The following is a 23,734-nucleotide window of genomic DNA, read 5'->3' on the forward strand; positions in this document are numbered from 1 at the left end:
ACATTTGCTGCAAGTGCGTTTCGTTATTCAAGTTTTGTGCCAAAGACATTGTCTGCCTGAAGTTCAAATGTTGTTCATGGAAGTTGTCTTCTTAACCGCGGCTGATTAATCACAATCACTGCCATTGGTTCCTTTCACTTCGTCCACGTCAGATTGCACATCCATTTCATCGCAAGACGCCTTGGCCTGACATCTCTTACGTCATTGACATACCTGGAAGATGCTCTCTTTTTATTACATCTGGTTTACTGGCAAAGATCCTTTCATTAAAAACTCGAGTATGGAGACATCTTGTTAAATTTTTTGCTTACTGTAATTCGTGATAAATTGCCGTCCCGCTGTCTGCTATAATTCTACTGTTTACATAGTTTACAACACATGTGAAGAGCTAACTTCTTGTGTTTCCAGTCTTTTGTTGTATGCATTAGACATCAAGAAACCAGGTGTGTGAAAGTTTCCTCTGTGCATCTGCTGATGGGCCCTTAAGTCTGCAACCCAATAGAAGCTGTCCCCACACTCGTTACACCTGAATGCTTTTTCTCTTGTGTACTTTTGATGATGGCATTTCTCAGCTGACGGGCTACAGAAACGTACCCCGCATTCATTGCATGAATATGTTCGCTGATGGGACCTGAGGTGCGATGTTTGTGGGAAACGAAGTCCACATTCTCTGCACTCATATGGTTTTTCTCCTGTGTGTATTCGTTGGTGGGCCCTTAGGTATGAGGACTGATTGAAACTTTTCCCACAATCACTGCACATGTATGGTTTTTCTCCTGTATGCGTTTGTTGATGTATCAAAAGGCCAGACGATCTCATAAAACTTTTCCCACATTCACCGCAACCAAATGGTTTTTCTCCTGTATGCGTTTGTTGATGGTTCCGAAGGAATGAGAGCCTCTTATAACTCTTCCCACATTCACTACATGTGTGTGGTTTTTCTCCTGTATGTGTTCCTTGATGGGCCTTTAAAATCGACGATTGGCTAAAGCTCTTTCCACACTCAATGCATCTATAAGGTTTTTCTCCAGTGTGCGTTCGCTGATGGCGGATTAGGGCTGGCGACTGAGTGAAACACATGCCACACTCAATGCACTTATATGGTTTTTCTCCTGTGTGCGTTCGCTGATGGCGACTTAGGTCTGATGACTGAATAAAGCTCATTCCACAATCAGCGCAAGTGTATGGTTTTTCTCCTGTGTGTAATAGGGAATGTCTCTTTAGTTGTGATTGATTAAAGCTCTTCCCACATTCACGGCATGAGTATGGCTTCTCTCCAGCATGTATTCGACGATGGGTCTTTAGATTTGCTGATTGATTGAAACTCTTCCCACAGTCACTGCAACTGTATGGTTTTTCTCCTGTGTGTGTTCGCTGATGACGCCTCAGCTCTGAAGACCCCCTAAAACTAACTCCACATTGAGTGCATGTGAAAGATTTTTCTGCGTGCATGAGCTGATGGCTCTTTACTTGTGATGATAAGCTGAAGCTCTTGTCACATTTGCTGCACTTGTATGGTTTTTCTCCTGTGTGGGTTTGCTCATGGATCTGAAGGGACGATGCTCTCTTAAAACCTTTTCCACAATCGCTGCATTTGTACAATTTTTCAGTTATTCCTAATGTCTCTGGTCTGGTTTGGCTTTCACATGCATCCGATTGCTGTGTTTGCTGATCAACCATCCTTGCTACTGAATCAGCACCAATACTGTTGCGGTGATTGACTTTGTAGTGCTGAGAATGCGACAGTAAGACTAAACAGACATCAAATCTTACCACGCTCGGAAAACGGAATGGTTTCTCTGTGAGGTTCTGTGTCTCCAAGCTGTGTCATACTTTCGCTCGTAAGAGAGTAAGAGTTTCAGTGCCAAGTCGGACCATTCGAAACAGTGTCAGCACTTCACAGAGTCGCTGTTTCTTTTAAGTTGTGTTGGAATGGTTTGAAATCAATTAGTTCTGCTTCTTTAGAGTCTTACTGTTATGATGCGCTCAAAAAAGATTTAAAAATGGACATAAAACTACAGCCTTTGTAATGCTTTAGAAAGTGAACAGGTTATTAATCACCCATGATCCAACCCTGGACCCTGAGTTGTGTTCAGATGCTCGTTCATATCCTGGAGTCCGAGGTCTTTAACTCTGGATCGTCTGAAAATCACGGAGTCATCGTCACAGTTCAGTTTGTTCTTCTCTGTTCATCAGAATATTATTTATTCATGGATCCACCCTCTGTTGGATGTATAAAAACTTAAATCACCAAAAGGATATACTGCATGTAGATTATCATGGGTAAACTATATATCAACATTCTCTCAATAATACCATCATATTGTCTTTAATTGACATTAAAAAAAATGTTAAAAAAATATACAATTCAAAGTCTGGTAAAATATGCAAGGAAAATATTTCTATAATGAAAGGCAATAAAACTTGGAATTAAATAAACCAAATGCAAATATAACCACAGATAAAAACAAACTTAACCAAACCAATGCTCCACAAGCACAGAAATTAAACACTGGGGCCCTCAGTATGTGATCATCTGAAACTGTTGAGGAGGAGATACCAGGGGTGGTGCTAATGGTCCAGAGAAGGACATATAAATGAAGGAACTAGTATCACCAATGACCATGTGGAAATAGCCCATACCAAGGAAGTGAGTCCAGCTGCTTGCGTACGTTTTAGGAAATTGGACTGATGCACAAGTTGTGTTCATATTTCATTATAAAGCTTAATGGAGTGCGGTTGTGACTGTCAGGTGTATGAATGTCTACATTGCCCACTATCCTTAGACAAGGCCCAACACAGCTAGGGGAACCTCATGTTAAGGGAGCCGAAGTTATGTTGTGTGCTATTCAATGCTAACTCTCTAGTTAAACATTGCTGTGATTGTGCGATATTTATTGAAAGTCAGGGATGCGACGTAATCTTTATCATTGAGGTATGGACTGATGTAAGTTCTCGTCCTAGACTGAAAGAAGCTGCACCACCAGGTATTGGTATTTACACACTGGATAGGAAAGATAGGAAAGGTGGAGGATTACCCATTCCTTACCGGGAGTCATTGGTTGGCTCCTTTTCTTCCCCCACTCTGTCGGTTTGCAAAGCATTACCTTTTAGCTTTCAGGTAAGTACTCCACAAAGGGTTAAGGGTATTTTAGTTTAGTTTATTGACCGCTAGGCCTGAGAAGCCCTTCCATAGATAATCTTCATTTTCTTCCAGATGATGGGCTGGCAGCCTCCATTCTGACAGTGATGGGGGATTTTAATTTCCATCTGGAATCCTTCATAGAGGCGGATACAGCAAACTTTCTGAGCCTCATGGAGAGTTTGAGCTCCTGCAATTGGAGAAAGAACCCAGCCATAAAGCACGTCACACGCTTGATGGAATCTTCTCCAATAATCCTCATATTTCGGTAAAAGAAATCTTGCCACTCACCTGTTCAGATCATTCGGCCATTCTATTTAATATCAGACTAGTAGAATCTGCCCCTCAAACTTGGGGGGGGGGGGTTGACAGCAAGGAACTGGTCAGTTAGAGACTGGAATAGGATTAACCAACAATTCCAAGCAAATGTAATTAGTTCACAGCCAGAGTATGGGGAAGATGTAGACAATAACACCAGCTCCCACAACGAATGGATGGATATATATAAACGTTTCCTCCTCAGTGGAATTTGGTCCCTGTATGCTCATGGTGCAATCATCCTACAGCTCCTTGGTATTCCGAAAAATGAAAGGAATGTATACTAAATTGCAAAAAACAAGAACGCCTCTGGAGAACAGACTCTGATCCCATAGAGAGACATAAATATAAACAGACTCTTAGTAAATATAAAGAACTGATAAGGAGTGAAAAAACCTTTACTTCTCAAAAAAGATAGAAAGTGCTAAGAATTCCTCTAAGGAATTGTTTAGAATTGTACTGTCCCTTACCTCTCCCCATACTCCAGAGATTATGCCAACTCAATCTTTGTATGATAAGATCGCCACACAATTTGTGTATAAAGTAGAGAGTACCTTCAATAAAGTAGACAACCGCAGATCTAAGGAGAAATTATTTACTCCGGAAATCGAGCGGGTAGTGGTCTGATCGGCGGGGGACACAAGTCTCGCAAAGCTTACTGATCTTGATAAAACACAATTAATGAATCTAGTGGTAAAAGCTAAATCAGGATCACCCAGCGATCCCTGCCCGGTGGCTGTGGTGAAAATGGCCCAAGAGGTAGTTGCAGACAGTTTGGTAAGAATTGTCAATTTAATCTTTAAGACAGGAGTTTTCACAAAGTTGTGAAAAACAGCCTCAATCCGGCCCACTCTTAAAAAGCCTCATTTGGATCCGGAGGACGTAAATAGCCACATATCACGACTACCCTTCCCTGCAAAAATCATAGAGAGAGACACATGAACACACGGCTTGGGGAATACAGTGATGCACACAAGGGTTTAGACGAGTCACAACACGTCTTTAGAGCTGGACATAGCACTGAGTCGTCTTTCATCAAATCAGTTGAAGCTCTGGACAATGGTGGGAAGGCTACCCTCATATTATTAGACCTGTTGGCGGCCTTCGATCCCATCCATCATGCCATTTTGGCAGAGAGGTTAGCAGCAACAAGAGTACAGGGACTGGCTCTTCGTTCGCTAGAATCTTTTCGGAAGGACAGGATACAATTTGTGGCCATGGAGTCATATAAGTCCACTCAGTTCCAGCTTCCATATGAAGTGCCGCAGGGCTCATCGTTGAGTCCCACTCTTTTTATTATATATTATTTATTATTATTTATACAATTTCTAAAGCGCACTACCACCTAACAGGCATCTTGGCGCTACATATACATATACATTGCAGCTCTGGCTCCAGTAGTAAGATCTTTCGGTTTCCCATTAACCTCTTACTCTGATGACACACAAAACGGCATAGCAGTCACAGATCAATCTCATTCTTTAAGTAGGTGATTTAACCCCTTCCATGCTGGTGACGAACCCCAGCCGTCATGCACTACGGTGTTCGTGTGCTGATGAAGGCTGGGGTTCGTCATGGCCAGCCCGTGTTCGTCCGGCGGCCGCACACGGGGAAAATCGCGGCCGCACGGAAGGGGTTAATGACTGCATGTCAGCAGTAAACAACTGGATGAGCCTTAATTGTTTAAAGCTAAACAGCAACAAAACAGAGGTAGTGCTGTTGGGAACGATCCCTCCTTTTGGTCCCCTAGCGGGTGGTTAGCCAGCTTAGGCGAATTACCAAAGCCAGTCGAAAAAGCTAAAAACCTCAAGATGATAATAGAAAACATGCTATCTAATGGAAGTCAGATTAATGCCTTGACCTCATCCATCTACTTTGCTATATGGAAAATCAGAGAGATTCTAGCTTTCATCCCTGAAAATTCGCAAAGGCTGGTGGTCTCAGCTTTGGTATTGGCCAGACTGGACTATTGTACCGGTCTAGACCTCAACCCTAGGGCCAAACAGCTTAGGAAACTACAGGTACTGCAAGATACAGCTGCCAGAGTGTTAACTCGCACTCCCAAACATGTTTCAGTTAGGAATGTCATTAAGCAGTTGCATTGGTTACCAGTAAATGAAAGGATCCGGTTTAAGGCTTTGTCCTACAAAGTCGTGCACAAACACGTCCTCAATATTTAGGACAGAAACTTAGAAGTTATCCTCCCAATAGGACACTAAGGTCATGTAATTTGAATCTCGTGGTGGCACCAAAATTTAACAGGAAGAATTGGGGTGGAAGAAGTTTCTACCTCTGTACCATAAAAATCTGGAACGCACTCCCACCATCCATCCGATCTGCTACCTCCCTTTTCACATTTAGACAAGAGCTGAAAACATGGCTTTTCAGTACATCTGATTTCTGATAAAAGTAGCGTGTCTAAACTTTCGATCATTGGTCAGCGCCAGGACACCGCGAGGTAACAGTGCGCTTTATAAATCCCCCTAACATTAACATTAACAATGGTGTGACATTTTGTTGGACTTGGCCTTTTTTGCAGGGTCATCCCTGAACTTTTTGCCTCCCTCCAATATTCTCTCCGACCTGTTTTTGTTGGTTTTATGACTCTGGGCACTTTACCACTGCTAATCAGTGCTAAAGTGCATATGCTCTCCCTATTATAAAGAAATGTATTAATTTGTGATTCCATGATTGGCTGGTTTGGTTTACCTGTCGGACCCTAGTCTAGTGCACCAGGAGTGCCCAGGGTGTGCAATCCAAATGCTGCTGGTGGGCTTGCAGCACTGGTTGTGCCACCCACAGAAGCAGCCTTGTAAAATGTGTCTAAGGTCTGCCATTGCAAGAGGCATGTGTGCAGTCTGGTACTGTCATGCTGACTGGGCAAGTGCACCTACTTGCCAGTCCCTAAACCTTCCCTTTTATTCATATCAGTCACCCCTATGGTAGGCACAGGGGCAGGGTGCATTGTAAGGGTAAGGTAGGACAAGCCCTGATGTGTGTGGCATGTCCTAATAGTGAATTACAGCCATTTTCGTTTTTCACTATTGCAAGGCTACCTGTTCTCCATAGGCCAGAATGGGCACATTAGTGAAGAGAACTCCCAGTCGAGTGGGTAGTTCTCCCTATTTTCAGCTGGAGGGGACATGTGCTAGACTTCGCATCTTTTGTCGTGTTTCCCCTGAGTTTTTGCTTTCTGACCTCTGGTTTTGACCTGTTTTTGCTGGTGTGACGTTTCTGCACACGTTTCGCCCTGCTGATCAGTGGTAAAGTGCAGACGCTCTCTGTGTCAATTTGGTTAAGGATTGGTGTTTCCATGATTCGATATTTGATTTACCTGTTAGCCCCTAGTAATGTGCACTGCGTGTGTCAAGGCCAGTGAATCAAATGCTACCCGGGGGCCTGCAGCACTGGTTGCGCCCCTCCCTCCCCCCGTGATTAGCCCTGAAAACGGTAATTCAGACCTGCCATTGCAGAGTCTGCACGCCGTTTGTAACTGCCATGTCGACTAGGCCAGTGCACACACTGGCCGGTCCCTAGCCTTCCCTTTTCTTACATGTCAGACATCCCTCAGGGAGGCTCAAGGTACCCCTGTGGGCAGGGTGCAATGTATGTGAAAGGTAGGACAAGCCCTGATGTGTGTGGCATGTCCTAATAGTGAATTACAGCCAATTTCGTTTTTCACTATTGCAAGGCTGCCTGTTCCTCATAGAATAGAATGGGAGGGTTGTTTCTAACATCTTATATACATAACTGGCACCAGGGAATTCTGTAAGAAAATAAACTTTAGTATGCCTGAACTCAGAATCTAAAGATGCCAGTCAGTCAGTCAAAATACTTTATTCGGTTCATAACAAAAACCACAAAAGTATACATGGGTCCAAAAAAAGGGAAAAGACATTCAAATGCAATATGGCTAACTAACAACAGCAGCACATCGACTAAGGAAAGAGTATATGACAAACACAATTCAATTTAAATAACAATTTCATGAGTGATTTTAAAAACGTACACAATTCTTCTTAATTAAAAATTCAATAATTAACACTCTAAAAAGAATATTATCTAAGACTAACTAGTTTTTTCCTCAATCTCATTGCTATACTTAAAAAAGTGGCAACATTAAATATTTCCTACGTATTGGTCAACAGTTGGAGATATAATAAGGCAGGTTTCACTTGTTTGAACCCTTTATCCTTTAATAGGGGTACAATAATTTTTTTCCGTATATCCTTAAAAAACCCACAAAAGAACATGAAGTGAACAGCGTTCATTATAGAGAAGCCATCGCAAGAGCATCATTTCAAGTCTGTGGCCTTAGTCCAACAAGGGCGCCCTGAAATGAGTAAATGAATTTTGTTTAATCTAAACTTGGTTAATAAGTATCTGTGGTTTGCATTGTTGACAGTCTTCAGATATAATTCTAGGTCATTATCTGATGTTACGATTAACTGATGGGCTCTCACAGTTGGCTTGGTCAATTCAAAGCCCTCTCTGTCCATCTCTCTGTGCCGTTTAAAGGCTGACTTGACCCATTTTATATCTCCTTTGACCAGTTTAGATGGTTCCTCAAATATTTCTGGCCGCCCCAGTAAGACTGCAACCTTTCTAACATTGCTTAACCACAGGATAGATTGCCAATTTTCTAGTTTAAGACAGTCCGCCCGGATCTCATGATTCACATCCACTTCTGGATTCAACCAGACCATAATCCACTTTAATAGGGGCGCAATGGCGATCCGATCTTCTAAATATCCCACCCCACATTCTTGGTGAACTATAGAGCCTGGGGTCGATTGTGGTACAGATAAAATAGACTTTAGGAATTTGTCCTCTGCGACCTGTAACAGTTTAACGTTCTTAAAACCCCAAAGATCTGCGCCATATATTGCTATGGACACACATTTTGCGTCATAAACCTTTATCACTGCTTGTAGCGGCTTCACCCCCAGTTTGCGGCAAAAACCCAAAACAGCAGAGGTGGACCGTACAAACGCATTTCTTTTCTCGGACAGTTGAGGAAGCCAGGTGGAACTTTCATCAAAAACCACCCCATGGTATGGGAATCTGGTTACCCTAGTAAACTTTTTCCCATTACAATGGAGTGACATATGCTTCCTATGCCTGCCCTTTGTGCCCACAGCCATGACATGAGATTTGGTATAATTAACGCTAAGATCTAAAGAGGACATAAATTCATAAAAGGTATTTAAAAGACTTTGTAAACCTACGGGTGTGCGCGCTATAAGTGCGGCATCATCCGCATATAATAACGCAGGAAGAGAGAACTTACCCGCCTTGGGGATATCCTTACAAGCTGCACCCAGAATACTAGCTAGCTCATTAATATATAATGTAAATAATAAAGGAGCTAAAATGCAGCCTTGTCTGACCCCATTAGTTATACCTATCTTGCCCGTGCAATTCCCCTTACGGTCATATCTCACTGTGGCTGTGAGGTCCCTATGAAGATCGGCTAGAAAGTATACTATGTTTTCGTCAATGCCCATCTTAAGGAGCAAGCCCCATAGCTTGGACCTGTTTACTCAGTCAAAGGCGGAGGACAGGTCCATAAATGCTATGTACAAGCAGCCTTGCTTCACTAAAGTATACTTCCCAATCAGTAGTTGGAGGTTGAGGCACTGATCTATAGTACTACGCCCCTTTTGAAACCCGTACTGTAAAGCTGACAGAGAGTTCGTGTCCTCGAGCCAATCAGATCATTTACACAGAACCACTCTGCCTAGGACCTTCACAGCAGAATCTAGAAGGGAAATTGGACGGTAATTACTTGGCTCGCCTCTATTACCTCTTTTGAAGATAGGTACAATTACCGACTGTGACCAAGTCGTTGGGATACCGGTTTTAGATATTCTGTTAAAAACATTAGATAAAACTTTGGACCATATTGCTGTATTAGACTTAAAAAGGTCGGCTGGTATGCCATCAGGGCCGGGGGCCTTATTACTTGTCATCTTAAAGATGGCTTCTGTTACCTCAGCCTCATTTACTACTAAGGTGTATGGATGAGTAACCCCTAAGGTTGAATCGTCAACCCCTACGGACACATGTTCGTAAACTGACTTAAAATGGGAGAACCACTTATCCTCCTGTATACCACAGTCTAAAACATTATTATTACTCGAATCTACAAAGTAGGGTTGATTAATCACTGCCCAAAATTTGGTGCTGTTTTTTATAACGTCAATAGAGGTCAGTTCTGCCCAAGCATCTTCCCTAATCTCCCGCCTCCTCTGTTCAACTGCTGCTTTGTATGCTTTCCTTAGGAGCGCCACACATTTTCTATCAACAGGCTTACATTTCAAGGCCTCCTTCAGTTTGCGGTTGGCTACTGAGCAGTTATGATTGAACCAGCCAACTGGCCCTGGTTCTTTACCTTTTTTGGGATGCGTTAAGTCAGACAATATCTGCTGGCAGACCTTTTGGAATGCCTCCACTACCTCACTGTCCCCTGCTTCCTTGTCCATGCATGTACACAACTCCACCCCTCTGCTGTTAGAGAGGTTGCCTAGGAAATCCTCAGGGATGATTTTGCACCATTTGATTCTCCGTGCCTGATCTGTAGCCAGAATATCTTGTTTATCAACCCCGTTCAATTGCGTCCCGGATCTACTAAAAACGCCTCCAACACGCAAAAAAACGGGATTATGGTCGCTAAAATGGGACCAGACAGGAAAATAATCTACCAGATTACTCCCTAATGTTAGGCTTGTGAAAATAAACTCAATGGTTGACCCACTACCATTTCCCTTGAAAGTTGGTATATTCACCTCGTCCCCCATGGGTAACATTAAACCATTTTCAGCTAAGATGTATTCCAATAAGAACCCCTGCTCCGTGTGCTCGAAGTGGGAATCGACCTGTTCGATGGGGGCAAAGGGATCATTGGACAGGCATTTATCTGGACATCTATGGATATTGAAGTCCCCCAGTAGTATTATATTGCATTCATTTTCAGACAGCTCCCTGTAATCTACTAAAAAGGAATGTAAAGCTGTTAGGTTACTAGTGGAGGTGACTCTATAAAATGAGTTATAAAAGTTAACAATCAAAACATTAGAAGCCCCTTTACAGACAATTTTAACTACCAAACAATAGGGGGAGCCAGAGTCAATCACTGTTTGTTTTCCTAAAATATTAGCTGCCACTAGAGTTACCAGCCCTCCCCTAGCTCTTCCTCTAGTAGTAGGGACCGCTGGGAGAGAATAGGTGGTGTATCCATCCATAGTAAATATGTTGTTTGTGTCCCACATCTCCTGCAAGGCGATGATATCTGCCCTGCCCAAAAATTCCCTCCAAATGGGGTCATCTACTTTATTCCTTAACCCTGCGATGTTCCATGTTCCTATCTTGATGTATCTATTATCTCTGAGGACATCCCTAACCACTGGTTGGCTAACTGGGCTATTTTCTAAGTCTTTACCATTGCTGAGCTCACAGGCAATGTTAGGCGGTACCCTATTATCCACACTTAAAGTCCCATTCTCCAAAACCGAATTTACGGGGGAGACGGGATTGATCTTATTTCCTTTACCAGTTCCTGGTACTGTTCCCGCCTGTTGTCAATCGACCCAGCCCAGGTCGGACAGGCAGTCATACTGGCTTGACTTTGGGATGTTATAATAATTGTCTAATGGATAGGGGATTTGGGCATAGTTGTAAGCGTGACAGACATTCGCCCCATTTCCCCAAAACCTGCCTTCGTGATGTCTGGTGTCACGGCTATGTCCGCCTCCTCTTCTCTGGGCTAGAAGCCACCCCTCCTCGCCACCCCTATCCCAGTTATTAGGGTTCCTTTCCCTAGGTACCTCTGGCCTTATTTCTCCTCTGTGGTGGTTCGCATCTTTAAGCCAACTCCATCTACTATCCTGCTGTTCATTGGGCATGTAAAAATAAGAAAGGGGCCTAGCCATGACCAAAGTGCCTTTATTATTATTGCGAGGATTCCCCCGACAGATATAATCCGCGATACGAGAATCCTCAAAGGTCACTACCATGCAGTCCCCCTGTATTCTTTTCCTGTCATGTCCTACCCAGGGCGTTCTTTCAACCATTAGGATATTGCCACAAAGATTTGGCGGTAAAGGGTGATTATTAGATAACCAGTGGCATACCTTATTTTTGAGCGCCTGAAAGGTTTCTGTATTAAGGGGGACCAGTTCTGTTACCTCCGTCAGGATGATCACGTAAGAGGAGGCATCTGGCGGTAGATGAATATTTCGCCGTATCAAGTTTTTTTGAGTTGGTACAGAGCCAGGTTTTGGAGTAGGATTGGCAGGGTGTTTTGGGTTAACTTGGTCACTAGACTTATTTGCTGTCCGAGTTTGGGTGCTAACTTTATTAATCGGATGATTAGTCGGGTTTAATGCCTGATTCTTTTGGCATCTTATTTTTTACCGCAGCTGTGCACTTAGCCGCGGGTCGAGATTTACTGTCACTAGTAATCCTATTAGCAAAGCTACTATCAGGAAACCTTATGTCCTTATGATTGTCGTGAAGGACTTTTTCGATGCCATGAAGCCTGGCTTCTAGGGGGGCAAGTAAAGTTTTAATGATTTTAGTTATAGTACAACCTATGGGCTCCTCCTCCCTATTAGCCATCCCTGTTGCATCCGCCCTTAACGTATCAGCAATGATGCTATCCTCAAGGATGTCCGCCAGGGAGTTATCCAGGATAGTATCATCGATAATAGTAAGGGGTAGGCTAGCAGTCTCTAAATGAGCTACTTCCGCCCCAGTTTTCTCCCCAGTAAGTTCATTACCCAGGTCTCCCGACTCTACAGATCCACCCTTCTCATTTAGATCATCACTAGTATTCCTGGAAGGGTTAACACGAGCTTTCTTAGCTCCAGTGATGTTAGCCTTAGGTTGCTTTCGTTTGGGGATTGCCCCCTCCCTCTTCCCCCTCCTTTGTTCATGTGTAGACACTATCAAAAGATCTACCTGAGGATTTAACGGGTTGAGCTCCGAGCTAGTCCCCGTTGGGTTATGAATCTCAACCTGAGAATCAAGGAGTGGTAGGTCTGATAAGTTTGGTTGACTACAGTTCTTATCATGAATATCGGCGAGGACCAGTACGGGGTTGGGCATAAGTAGTGTAGTATCAGGTGTGCGGGCGGAGCCAATAGGGACCAAGGACGATCTTTTGGCTAGTGCTAATTCCTGGGAAACCCTCCTTTCCATAAGTAAAATGCCTTGATTGATTAAGGAGTTGGTGCGCACAATAAAGTCATCTAAAGTTCCAGTCAATTTTTTCCCGCCTGCCGCAACCATACTTCTAGTTTCGCGGCACTCCATGTCCCTCAGCAGTTCAAAACTTTCGCAGCAGGATATACAACCTCTATCTACAGCGGGCAACCAAGAGCCTTGGCCCAGTCCAGTCTCTTCCGGCCTCTGACAGCCACAGACGGTCCCGCCCTTGTCCCAGGCTTCTCCCGGGACGCTCCCGCGCAGCGGAGAAGAAGGCCTATGTTTATAGAGACTAAGAGTTCAGGGGGCGGGGCAAGCAGGGAGAGCGGCCCAGGTGACACGGGTCAGACTAACAGGGACTCCTGGGAGATGGAGTCCCTGTACCCTCCGCTCGCAGCCCTGCTGCTTCACTGCACACCCCACAGCCTCCAAAGACACAGCTCTACTTTAAGTCCAGGAGCCGCAGGAGACGCACACCACGAAGCGGGTCCGGCAAGCTGCAGAGTCACTGGGTGGACAAACAAACGGCAACAGTCGGCTAAAGAGCAGAGTCCCAGCAAAAAAGGCAGTTTCCGGTTCTAAAGATGCATCTTTTAGTGAAGGTGATTTTTACATTCTGCTTTTGAAAATACCACTTTTAGAAAGTGGGTGTTTTCTTGCTGAGATTTCCTGTGTGCCTCTGCTGGAATGTGGATGGCCTGTCTGGGTTCTGGCTGACAGAAGGCTGGGGGGCCGGAGGGGCTCCAGGTAGTCTAGGTAGATCAGGAAAGGGCTGAATAGACCTGGGCTATGTTGGGGGAAAGGGGAGGAGATTCCCTTGCACCTCAAAGGGCCTGGTCTGCCTCTGACAAATGCCGTCTCCACCTCTTGCCAGGAATTCACACCAGAAAAGGCCCAACTGGTTCTGGCCGGGCACAGACACACTCTGCCTGAAAGATCAAAGGATTTTTGGACATAAATAATGGGTCTCAGACCCCCAAACTTTAGAACTCATCTGGAACAAGAAGACTGCCAAGAAGGAGAGCCGTGGAAGCTGCGAAAAGGGACTACTGCTTTGCTGGGTTGACCTGTAGTGGCTGCTTCTGTCTTGGGCAGTGAAAGGCCTGGACTGGACTTTCTGCAACCGAATTGGTGAGACTCTCCAAGGGCTTGAGGTAGAGCTTGCCCCCTGTTCACGAAGTCTCGGGAACAGCAAAGACTTCAGATTCTTGGATCCGCAGCACTGGGGACTGTGTGTTTTGTGCTGCAACCCGAACGCCACTCGACGACGTCTAGGACAACCCTGCCGAACCTGTGTCCTGATGGCACCGAAGAGGGGACCGCCGCACCGCGACCCTGGTCTCACCGAAGACGCCTGCTGACTCCATCACCGAGCCGCTGCTCGCACTGAAACCTCTGGGCCCGCAATCTGCACCACCTCGCTACATGACGACTCCGGGGCCTTCCTGATGCCGCCACTTCCTGCCGAAATTGACACCGCTGCTTGCACCGTGGCTCGGGGGCACCGCTCGTAAGTTACACTATGCATCGCCCTCATCTCACGCCGCAGCCTTGGCCCACCGACGCCGGTGTCATCGACTCCAGTTTGTCAGCCGACGACAGCGCTTCAGCAACGACGACGACTCTGCTTGCACCGTGACCTGCTAGCACCGTGACGAGCACAGCTTCCATCTCACACCGCGTCCCTGTTCTCACCGACGACGCCATCTCACGCCACCACCAAGCCGCTGCTCGCACCGCGAACTGGGGGCACCGCACGCCGCAACGCGAGTGACTTCAAGGGCCACATCGCTCTGCAAATCTCAAGGTAGTGTTTGCGGGTCTTCCCGACACCATAGTTGGCCACGACCCCGTAGTCAGCCAGAAATTTTTTTGGATTAGTGTGCTCACGACGCCGTGGAACCCCGGACGGAGCTATCCACCCAAGGAACTCTTTTTAATCAACGTATTTTTTAACTGTGACCTTTTAGATATAGTATTGTGGATTTTTATCGTATTTGGTCTTCGGTGGTACAATTTTAAGGTGCACACCACTAGAGTGCATCAAGAGGGGGACAGACCAGCAGTGCTGCTGACCTGACTTATTCGCCAGGACTCCGACATACGTCCCATTACTGAGACAGTCACCCCTTCCGGCATTTCGGTCCAGTCCCAAGCTGAAATTATACCGACATTTTAGGACTACTATGCAGAGTTATACGGGGCACGAGAGGAGGATTGCTCGATACCAATAGATCTGTTCCTCGCCACCCTTCCCCTCCCCCGGATTGCTCCCCATGAAAGGACCTCCCTAAATGTGGAGATCACAACATCTGATGTGAAACAGGTGATCGTGGCCTTGGCCCACAATGAAGCCCCGGGCCTAGATGGCCTACCACTAGAATATGACAGCATCTTTTCCGCCCTTCTGGTGCCTCCATTGGTGGGCATGTAAAGGGCAGCCTTAAAAGGCAGTGAGCTCGGTGGTTCACTTTGTGAATCTATTCTGGTCTGGTTTTTAAAGCCAGATAGAGATAGACTCTGCTGGCCTCCTATAGACTGATTACCCTTGTATCGACAGACTACTAAATCCTCAGTAAGATCTTGGCAGAACGATATGTCCAAGTCCTCCCAGCACGTGTACACCCAGACTAGTGTAGGTTTGTCCCGGGCAGGCGCACCTCCCAGAACATCCACTGACTGTTCCACATTCAGGATCGGGTAAGGGGTCTCTTTCCTCATGCCGCTTGTCTGATTCTGGATCTGGAGAAGGCATTTGATACCTTGTCATGGTCATATCTATTTGCGTTGCTACCGCGTCTGGGAGTTTGCCCTACACTCTTGGCCTATACGAGTTTGCTATAATCGAATCCTACTTCCCCGGTTCGTCTAGGCCGCTATGTCTCGGCTCCCTTTCCTGTGTCGCGGGACACATGCCAGGAGTGTCCACTCTCCCCTTGCTCTTTGCCTTGGCGATGGAGCCCCTGCTCCGGTGGGGGGATTGGGGAATCCCTTTCGCAGACATTACCCACAGTTTGTCTCTGTACGCGGATGACTTGCTACTCTATGTATGGGACATTAAGATGGCCCTAGAGCCCCTCTGGCCATGCTCGTAGACTTCGCTGCCATGTCCAGGTCGAGGGTGAACTGGTTGAAATCGTCTATCTATCATCTTGACCCCGACCTTCCCCGTGGGAGGTGCATATCGGAGACAGCAGTCTCACCTGGTGTTTGTGGGCCCCTTATCATCTGGGGGTCTGGCTCTACCACACTCCCCCTGATCTCTCTGAGGGCAACCACCGTAGAGAACTGGCAAGCATACGCGCTCTAGTTGTTTTTTGGAAGACCCTCCCTTTGGCTGTCATAGGGAAAATTCCCCTGGCGAAGATGGTCCTTTTACCTCGCTCTCTCTATGACTTCGCGAATCTTCCTGTCATCCCTCCACCCCTTTTTTCAGGAACTGGATGCCCTACTCTTTTATTTATTTATTTTTTTTTTTTAAAGCTTTATCTAGCGTAAATGAGTCGCCCTGGCCAAGGCCAAGATGCAGTTGCCGGTCGACCAGGGAGGTTTGGGGGCCCCATCACTTGAAGCATATTTCCTTGTACCACAACTTTAGTCGCGATGGACGGCGGGACACTGTTTGGGAGAGGCCAGCTCCGATCTGGCCCCTATCGTTACCGGCAACCTGACGTCTGCTCCTGCCAGGACCCAGCCTGCCTCCACCCATTCAGTCTAGTTGACTGTGGGAAGCTCCTGTATGCTCCGAGTCTATCACCTGTCCCGAGGAACCCTGTTTTAACACCCCCTTGTTGCTGCTGGCGGGCTTACTACACTGCACATGCACTGCAGGTTTGGACGAAACTTTTGATTCTCGAGGTAGAGTCTCTTTTTATCGCCAGCAGGGGCGGCTCTAGGCTCATGGCGGCCCTGGGCAGGGAGCGTAGGTAGGGGGCCCCGGAAGAGGGGGTCTGGATGGAGCGGAGCGCGGAGGCCAGTGAAGAGGGGGGTCAGGGTGTTTGGAAGTGGAACAGAGCTGGAGGCCGCCAAATCCCTGCCACTGGAGCCACCATGCAAATATGTATCCATCCTCCGAGGATTATTATATTAAGGATATATTTTGCCGCAGCCGCCCCTGGGGTTTGGTGGCCCTGTGCGGGTGCACAGCATGCACATGCCTAAGGCCGCCCCTGTCGACGGACAGCTTCTCCCATTCGACCAATTGGTGGAAAAGGAGGGCTTCCTTGAGGGCAGTTCCTTCTCCACCGGCAGATGTTCTGGGACCGCCTCCAGCTGTGGTATGATCTGGGGGTGAACCTGTCACGCGCCCAGTACTCCTCCCAGTACTGTCTCTGGCCTCGACCTTCACTTTATGACCTGGATATCCGAGGCCATCAGTGCCCCTCACCCCACTGAGACATGAGTGGGAGGAGGAGCTCGAGAGGCCACTTCACAATAAGAGTGGGGTCCTGCCCGCGAATTACAGAAGAAAGTGCCTCGAAACTCTCGGCTCAAAAACGTACAATTCTTCGTCCTCCATGGATCCCACCTGAGATGGCGCGACCTCAAGGCTGCTACAGGGGGTCCCAGTTCTCCTGCCCCCATTGCAAGGTCCTTTGCAACATTTCTACATCTATTCTGGGGCTGTCCCACCGGCAGCACCCCTGGGACGCCACCCATCACATTAGGGGGGTTACAGGGCTTTCCGGCATTGAACCCCGGGAGGCCTGCTCCCTCAAAGCCCAGACACGGCTGCCACCCTTGGCCCTCCTCTGAGCTAAGCTATGCCCTGGCACGCGCCTGCGGGGGCCCCTCGATGGCCTGGCTAGCAGACGTCTGCTAGTGGGGTGCTGCTGAGGAGGGCCGGGGAGTGCGCCGATGGCCACTGAATGGCCCATGTGACTTCTGGGCTTCCGACAAACAACTGAGAATGCCCTGGTGCCCCCACCGCTTCATCCAAAACTGCAGCACTGAAACAGCCCTACTGCAAGTGGTTGATGACGCGTTGAGGATACTCGATTCAGGGGGGTCCTGTCTGCTAATTCTCCTTGACCTTTCCGCAGCCTTTGACACTGTCAATCACAATACCCTCCTCAATATTCTTCAACAGAGAATGGGCATGGAGGGCACTGTGCTTAAATGGTTTGCATCCTTCCTTTCTGGCAGATCCCAAATGATCAAAATAGCGAACAGTCTTTCACCTCCTGTGGCGGTAGGTCAAAATGTTCCCCAAGGCTCGATACTTGCTCCCACACTGTTCAATCTCTATTTAGAACCACTGGGAAATCTCCTAAGTAAATCCGGGATTCACTATCATCTTTATGCTGACGACACTCAACTCTACCTCAAGATTGCCTCTACTCACGATCTTTCCATCCTAAGCTCCACTCTCGACTCCATTCAAAACTGGATGTCAACTCATCAACTGATTCTGAATCCCTCCAAAACTGAATTCCTCCTCCTCTCCTCCTCACTCTCTCCTCCCCCGGTTCAATCATGGATGGATCAGATGAATCTCCTAAACAATAAACCCATCATTGTCGACAGCGCCAAATCCCTTGGTGTCATACTAGACAAAAAACTTAATCTAATTCCCCACATCAATTCCATTGCGAAATCAGCTCGATACCAACTGCGCCTTCTTTGGGGAATCCGTCGCTTCTTCGCGGAGCGGGACCTTATAACCCTGGTGCAATCGCTGGTCCTCTCCAGACTCGACTACTGCAATTCTCTTCTTACTGGCCTCCCCAAATCCCACGTGTCCCCACTTAAGTCTGTTTTCCACTCAGCAACTCGTTTCATTTATGGGGCCAAAAGAAGCGATCACATCACACCGATGTTATCTACCCTCCGCTGGCTTCCCTTGGAGGCTAGAGCTATCTACAAGACTGCTTGTATCACCCACAAAGCCCTGCACTCCTCCTCTCCTTGCTACCTGGCGAATAAACTGAAACTCTCTGGAGGCTCTAGACCTTCACGCAATGCGGAGAATCTACTGCTTGAACCTCCCACTTTCAAGAAGGAAAGAACGATGGCCCAATCATTTTCAGGCAACGCAGTGAGAATCTGGAACTCATTGCCGCCTCAGCTCCGGACCACAGCCTCCTCCCAGGCCTTTAAAAGGGACCTCAAAGCTCTCCTCCTCCAGAGACACCTCCAAAAGTAACTCTCTTCTGTCTGAAGGAAGATCTCCCACTACTGATAATTTCTACTTCTCATGTCCATGGAAGTGCCTTCCCAGTCTGTTCTTGCGGTTAGAGTGTTTGCCTTTTATTGCAGTATTATCCATGTACTTGTGTTTGGTACCCTCTTGCAACTTGCACTCACCACTTTGCCCCTGTAACACACGGTTTGCTTCTTCTCACAGGTTTTTTACCTTTGATACTTGCACAAGTGCCACTTTTGCCCACGTAATCGTTTGTTCTTGTGCTTGAGTGTCTAACATATATTGCAGTATTATACCAAAAATTATACTCTATTTTCTCCTGTAACTGCACACTTGTCACTTTTCCCTCCTGTGCACTTTTTACTACCTCATGTATTTTGTTTGCTCACAAGTGTCACAATTACCTTGTCTACCTCATGTATTCTTGGTTGCTCACAATTATCACTTTACCGTATGTAACATAACGAATGCCTCTGCAATCTGTTGCTCGTGTAACGTTCTCAGTTTGTATCAGTTCTGTTCCTTCTGTGAAGCGCTCTGACACCTTCGGGTAAAGTCCGCGCTATATAAAAATTGCATAAATAAATAAATAAATAAATAAAGGTTACCCCCAGGACACCCCAATGCATGCCCCCCCGAGGGTCTAAAGCAGGCTTCCCTCCCGAAGCCCCCCACACTGCACACATGAACACCTGACCCCGACAGCCCATATGACTACGGACATATGAAGGGTCCTGAAGCAGGGGACAGTCCGTAGTCATAGAAACGGGCGAAGAGGACCCTTCATCTGTCTCTGATATCACGCCTGCACAGTGTGCGCCCCCTCCGCGCCCCCCCCCCCCGCGCCCGCACTGGGCCCTCCCCGTCTGAGGGGCCCCTGGTCATCCACGGTGGGTGGGCTGCACGCTGGCTGAGCCTGGGATCTTCACTGCCCCCACTCCTATAGGGAAGTGTACTCCCAACAGAGGGCCAGATTTACAAGCCCTTGCGCCACTTCTGCGCCACTTTTCTCATATTACAAGTGACGCAAAAGTGGCGCAGGGGCTTGTAAATCTGCCAAGAGAGGTCTTTAGGCCACAGTTCCCTCCAGCTCCGGGCAACAGCATCGTTACCTCGCGCTCTCTCTGCCCCCCCCTCCCCCCGCCCCCCTGCGGTCACTCCCCCCCCCCCCCCACCTGCCCCCTGGTGGGAGCCAGCATCCTCAGGGCCCTGGTGTCTGTTCATTGCGAACGATCTCCCCCTGTTGGGGTCCTTGGATCCGAGCCCCCCCCCCCCCCGCATAGATGTCGCGGCCCCCCACTAAACACTCAAAGGACTCCAGAGAGTGAATGAGGAAGGGGGGGGGGGGCAATACCCGCCCAGGGGGAGGGGGGGCATCGGTGGAGGGGGAGGGGGGGGCACAGCTGCTCCTACCTGAGCTCCGGCCACTGTCCTCTCCTCGTCCCACGGGCCCGGGTTGGGGGGGGGGGGGGGGGGGCGGAGAGAGGGAAATGAGGAATAACACGCTACAAAGGACGGGGGCGGAAAATGAGCAATAATGCCCGACAAAGGGATCAGGAATGGGGACTAACCCTCACCAAGGAGACGAGCGATAATAACACAAAGAGAAGAGAAGGAATGGGGAATAACCGCAGGGGACGCCCAACTCCTCTCTCCTCTCCGGGAGCAGGGACAGCAGGGGGGGACCCCGGGTAGAGCTGGTGCCCCTGTCCCAGGGCAGTGTCAGGAGCTGGGGGTCAGCCCAGTTTTTTATTTTTATTTTATTTATGCGTTTTTCTCTCTTACCCGAAGGTGTCAGAGGCTTCACAATAGGAGCAGAACTGATACATGAGGAGAAAATTACAAGTGAACAAATTACAAAAGCAAACGTTACTTTACATGAGGCAAAAGTGACAATTATGAGCAAACAAAATACAAGAGCAGCAAACGTTACGTTACAGGAGGAAAAAGTGACAAGTGTGCAGGTTACAAAAGCGAACAAAGTACAAGTAGAGGTATAATACCGCAATAAATGGAGGACACTCAAACACAAGAACAGACGTTACGGAGGCAATGGTGGCACTTGTGCAAGTATCGAAAGCAAACAAAATGTAAGAGGAGCAAACAGAGTGTTACAAGAGAAAAGTGACGTGTGCAGGTTACAAAAGAGAACCAAACAAGGGTACAAGGATAATACTGCAATAAACGGCAGACACTCAAACCACAAGAACACACTGGGAAGGCACTACCATAGTCAAGTCATAGAGAATAGACATTTTCTTTAATAAAAGGTCTTCCTTCAGATAACAGAGAGGGCATGAATTAAATTTGGAAGTGTCTTTGAAGTAGGAGAACTTTGAGGTCAGTTTTGAAGGCCTGGGGGGAGGAGCTTGAGGTACCGGGTTTTTATGGACCCGGCGGTGCCAGGGAGAACACCCAAAGACCTCGAGTCCTTCCTGTTTTGGACCACAGAAACACAAAGTCTTCTAGGTGATGTCAAGGATCGAATTTATTGGCTGCAACCAGTAACAGGTATCCTAGAAGTACAACAGCATGTAGGTTCTCAGGAGACTGCTCGTTTTTACAGGACCAGCCTTCTCTTTTTATACTAAATAATAAGCTTCAGGCAAGAATTCCTTGTTTTACAGTTGGTCATACAAATATTTCTACTACAAAGAAAAAGCAGAGTCATGATGACAAGCCCACATTTCAGTTTGTCCAGTTCATGATAGATTACCCGGCAAGGCCCAGAACTTTCATCAGATATCAACGGACCCCTAATAAAATCAGGCACCTCCTCCTTGTAAAACAGGCCATAAAGAAGAAACAGGGTGTGTGTGAGATTAAACATAGCTTGTATGCGATGAACGGTTTATGACATGTTGTGCCTTGATACTAATCTCGCTCGGCTACTGGGATGGGAACTGCTGAACAGGTTTGGCTTGAGGCAGTAGCTTGCCCAGGTCACAGAGGAGTCAGCAAAGGTGTACGTGTCCTTTCAGATCGAATTCGGCCTTAGTTATTTGGCTATGTAAGGGCAATCACAAAATGGATGCCGCTCACAAAATGGAACCCGAGGGTTCAAGACGAAAACTACGATTTCAGGGTGATTTCGTCACTCGATCATGACGCAAATGCTTAGGTATAGTATCTCAATCATTACCGGTCTGCCAATACCAAAATCGTCATGATACAATGATATTTTTGACATGAGTGCAGAGCTTCGGTACCACAAAATAGCAGGGTCCAGAATTTTCAGTACCACAGACCCTCCTTTTGCCCTTGCATAGGCAATAACCTATACTCATGCTAATCTGAGTCTAGGTCTGTATACATAAAGTCATTGAGATGCTGCTGTAGCGTCATCCTATGCTATTACTTAGTTCGTCTCTTGATACAGGTTTCCTTACACATGATGTAGCACAGAGGCCACATATTGCAGGAGCACACTGTACACATAGGCAGAACAGTTCCCAGAACCACCCCATTAAGGACCAGTCCCCTTTATCCACGTGAATGGATTCAGAGATCTTATGCAGTTTGGAGATGGCCTGGTATACTGTCGGAGCGTTATCGGGGATGAAAATGCAGCAACTCGATTGGATCACTTTACATACCCCGACACGGTCTGCAAGTATGACGTCTAAGGCAACCCTGTTCTGAAGAGTCATAAGGCTGTCCGACTGGACCTCCGCAGTCAAGTTACTAAGGGCACCAGCCGTTTCAATCACGGTGGATACAACTACTCTCGTCAATTGGCGAATGTTCCTGCTGTTCACCATAGGCCCCCAAAACGGCAGACAACCTTTTGCGAAATCCCCAAACTCCTGTTCCGCAGTGTCGTCTTTACTCACAACACCCCTATCTGTCCTTGTCCTATGGTAATCTGCCGCAGCCGTGTAGGTGGGTGGCAACAGGACTGAGATAAAACATGTGCCCGAAAAGTCAGGGAGCAGCCATGTGTATGCTCTATCATGGCAGACGAAATATGTACCCTTAGCTGCTAAGAACGAAGGGGAGGTCTGAGACGAGAAGACGTAAGTTTCAGTACAGGCACTCTTCCCTAACTGAGCTCTGGGGTTTTTGCCATTTCCCTGCAGACATAGGTGACCCTGATGGGGTACTATCCAAATTGGGGAGGATTTCTTTGCTCGTTGGCTCTCACTCAAGGAAATTCCATATTTTGTTATATTCCATCTACTGTAAGCCTTCAATTCATCTCTGGGATTTGTTCTATACGTGTCGATATCTCTGCTCATGTTTGTGATTCCCACCACTAGTGCCTTGTTGCTCGAGTTGCTTCCTGTGGAACGTGGGGGATATGGTTCGATGGCAAATAGGAACATTGTTTGAAATGCCCACAAAGAACCATAGTAGCTAAATGGCAAGACAAAATATGGGATACCCTTATCAGTCGTGTGTGGCATAAGTCCACACACCCAACAATTTTTCGTGTTCATTACAAACTGGTGTTGGTGTAAGAGCTGAACGAATGAGTTATTTATAAATTCTAATCTCCTGGCAGACTCGTGTTCAGGTAGAGGGTGAAAAGAGTGCGGGGAAACAATAGGAGGAGGTGTGGGCTGTGTAGTGGGTGCGAATGAATCTCGAAAGGTGTATAAAACATAGCCAATTAAAAACATCATTATACTACACAACATGAAAATGCATATTATTAAAAATCGTGTTTTTGCCATCACAGTGCATATTCTGGTATCAAAGTTCGTTGATCTGGCAGGTCTCTCCATCTTGGGAAACTCCATCCTCTAAATTGCTGCCCGCGGCGGTAGGGTGATTCTGCTAAGGAGTGCTTCTGTCAGTCCAGGACAACTCCCTTAGACCAACCAGAACTGTCAACCTAACCGTCTCCAGCTGCACTCCAAAGACTGTGGCAACCGCGACCCTAGCATCAGAACCGGATGGCGGTTCGAAAATCAAAAATG

The 23,734-nt window shown here is 47.1% G+C and overlaps 1 protein-coding gene across 1 annotated transcript; it reads right to left on the minus strand.

Annotated features, from left to right (window-relative positions):
• Window positions 1-243: 243 nt before the first annotated feature.
• Window positions 244-20,268, minus strand: LOC147725730 (uncharacterized). Its single transcript, XM_086964420.1, has 2 exons — window positions 20,226-20,268; window positions 244-2,223 (listed from the first exon to the last, which is right to left on the minus strand). Exon 2 carries the CDS (start codon window positions 1,678-1,680, stop codon window positions 370-372), a length of 1,311 nt encoding a protein of 436 aa, XP_086820546.1. The 5' UTR covers window positions 1,681-2,223; window positions 20,226-20,268; the 3' UTR covers window positions 244-369.
• Window positions 20,269-23,734: the final 3,466 nt, after the last annotated feature.

The sequence above is a fragment of the Lissotriton vulgaris genome, chromosome 3_2 (assembly GCF_964263255.1).
Source record: "Lissotriton vulgaris chromosome 3_2, aLisVul1.2, whole genome shotgun sequence".
NCBI lineage: Eukaryota > Metazoa > Chordata > Amphibia > Caudata > Salamandridae > Lissotriton > Lissotriton vulgaris.

What these genes read in the sequence shown, in the direction of transcription:
- LOC147725730 (XM_086964420.1), bottom strand. Translation starts at nt 1,680, where the DNA reads ATGGTTGATCAGCAAACACAGCAATCGGATGCATGTGAAAGCCAAACC.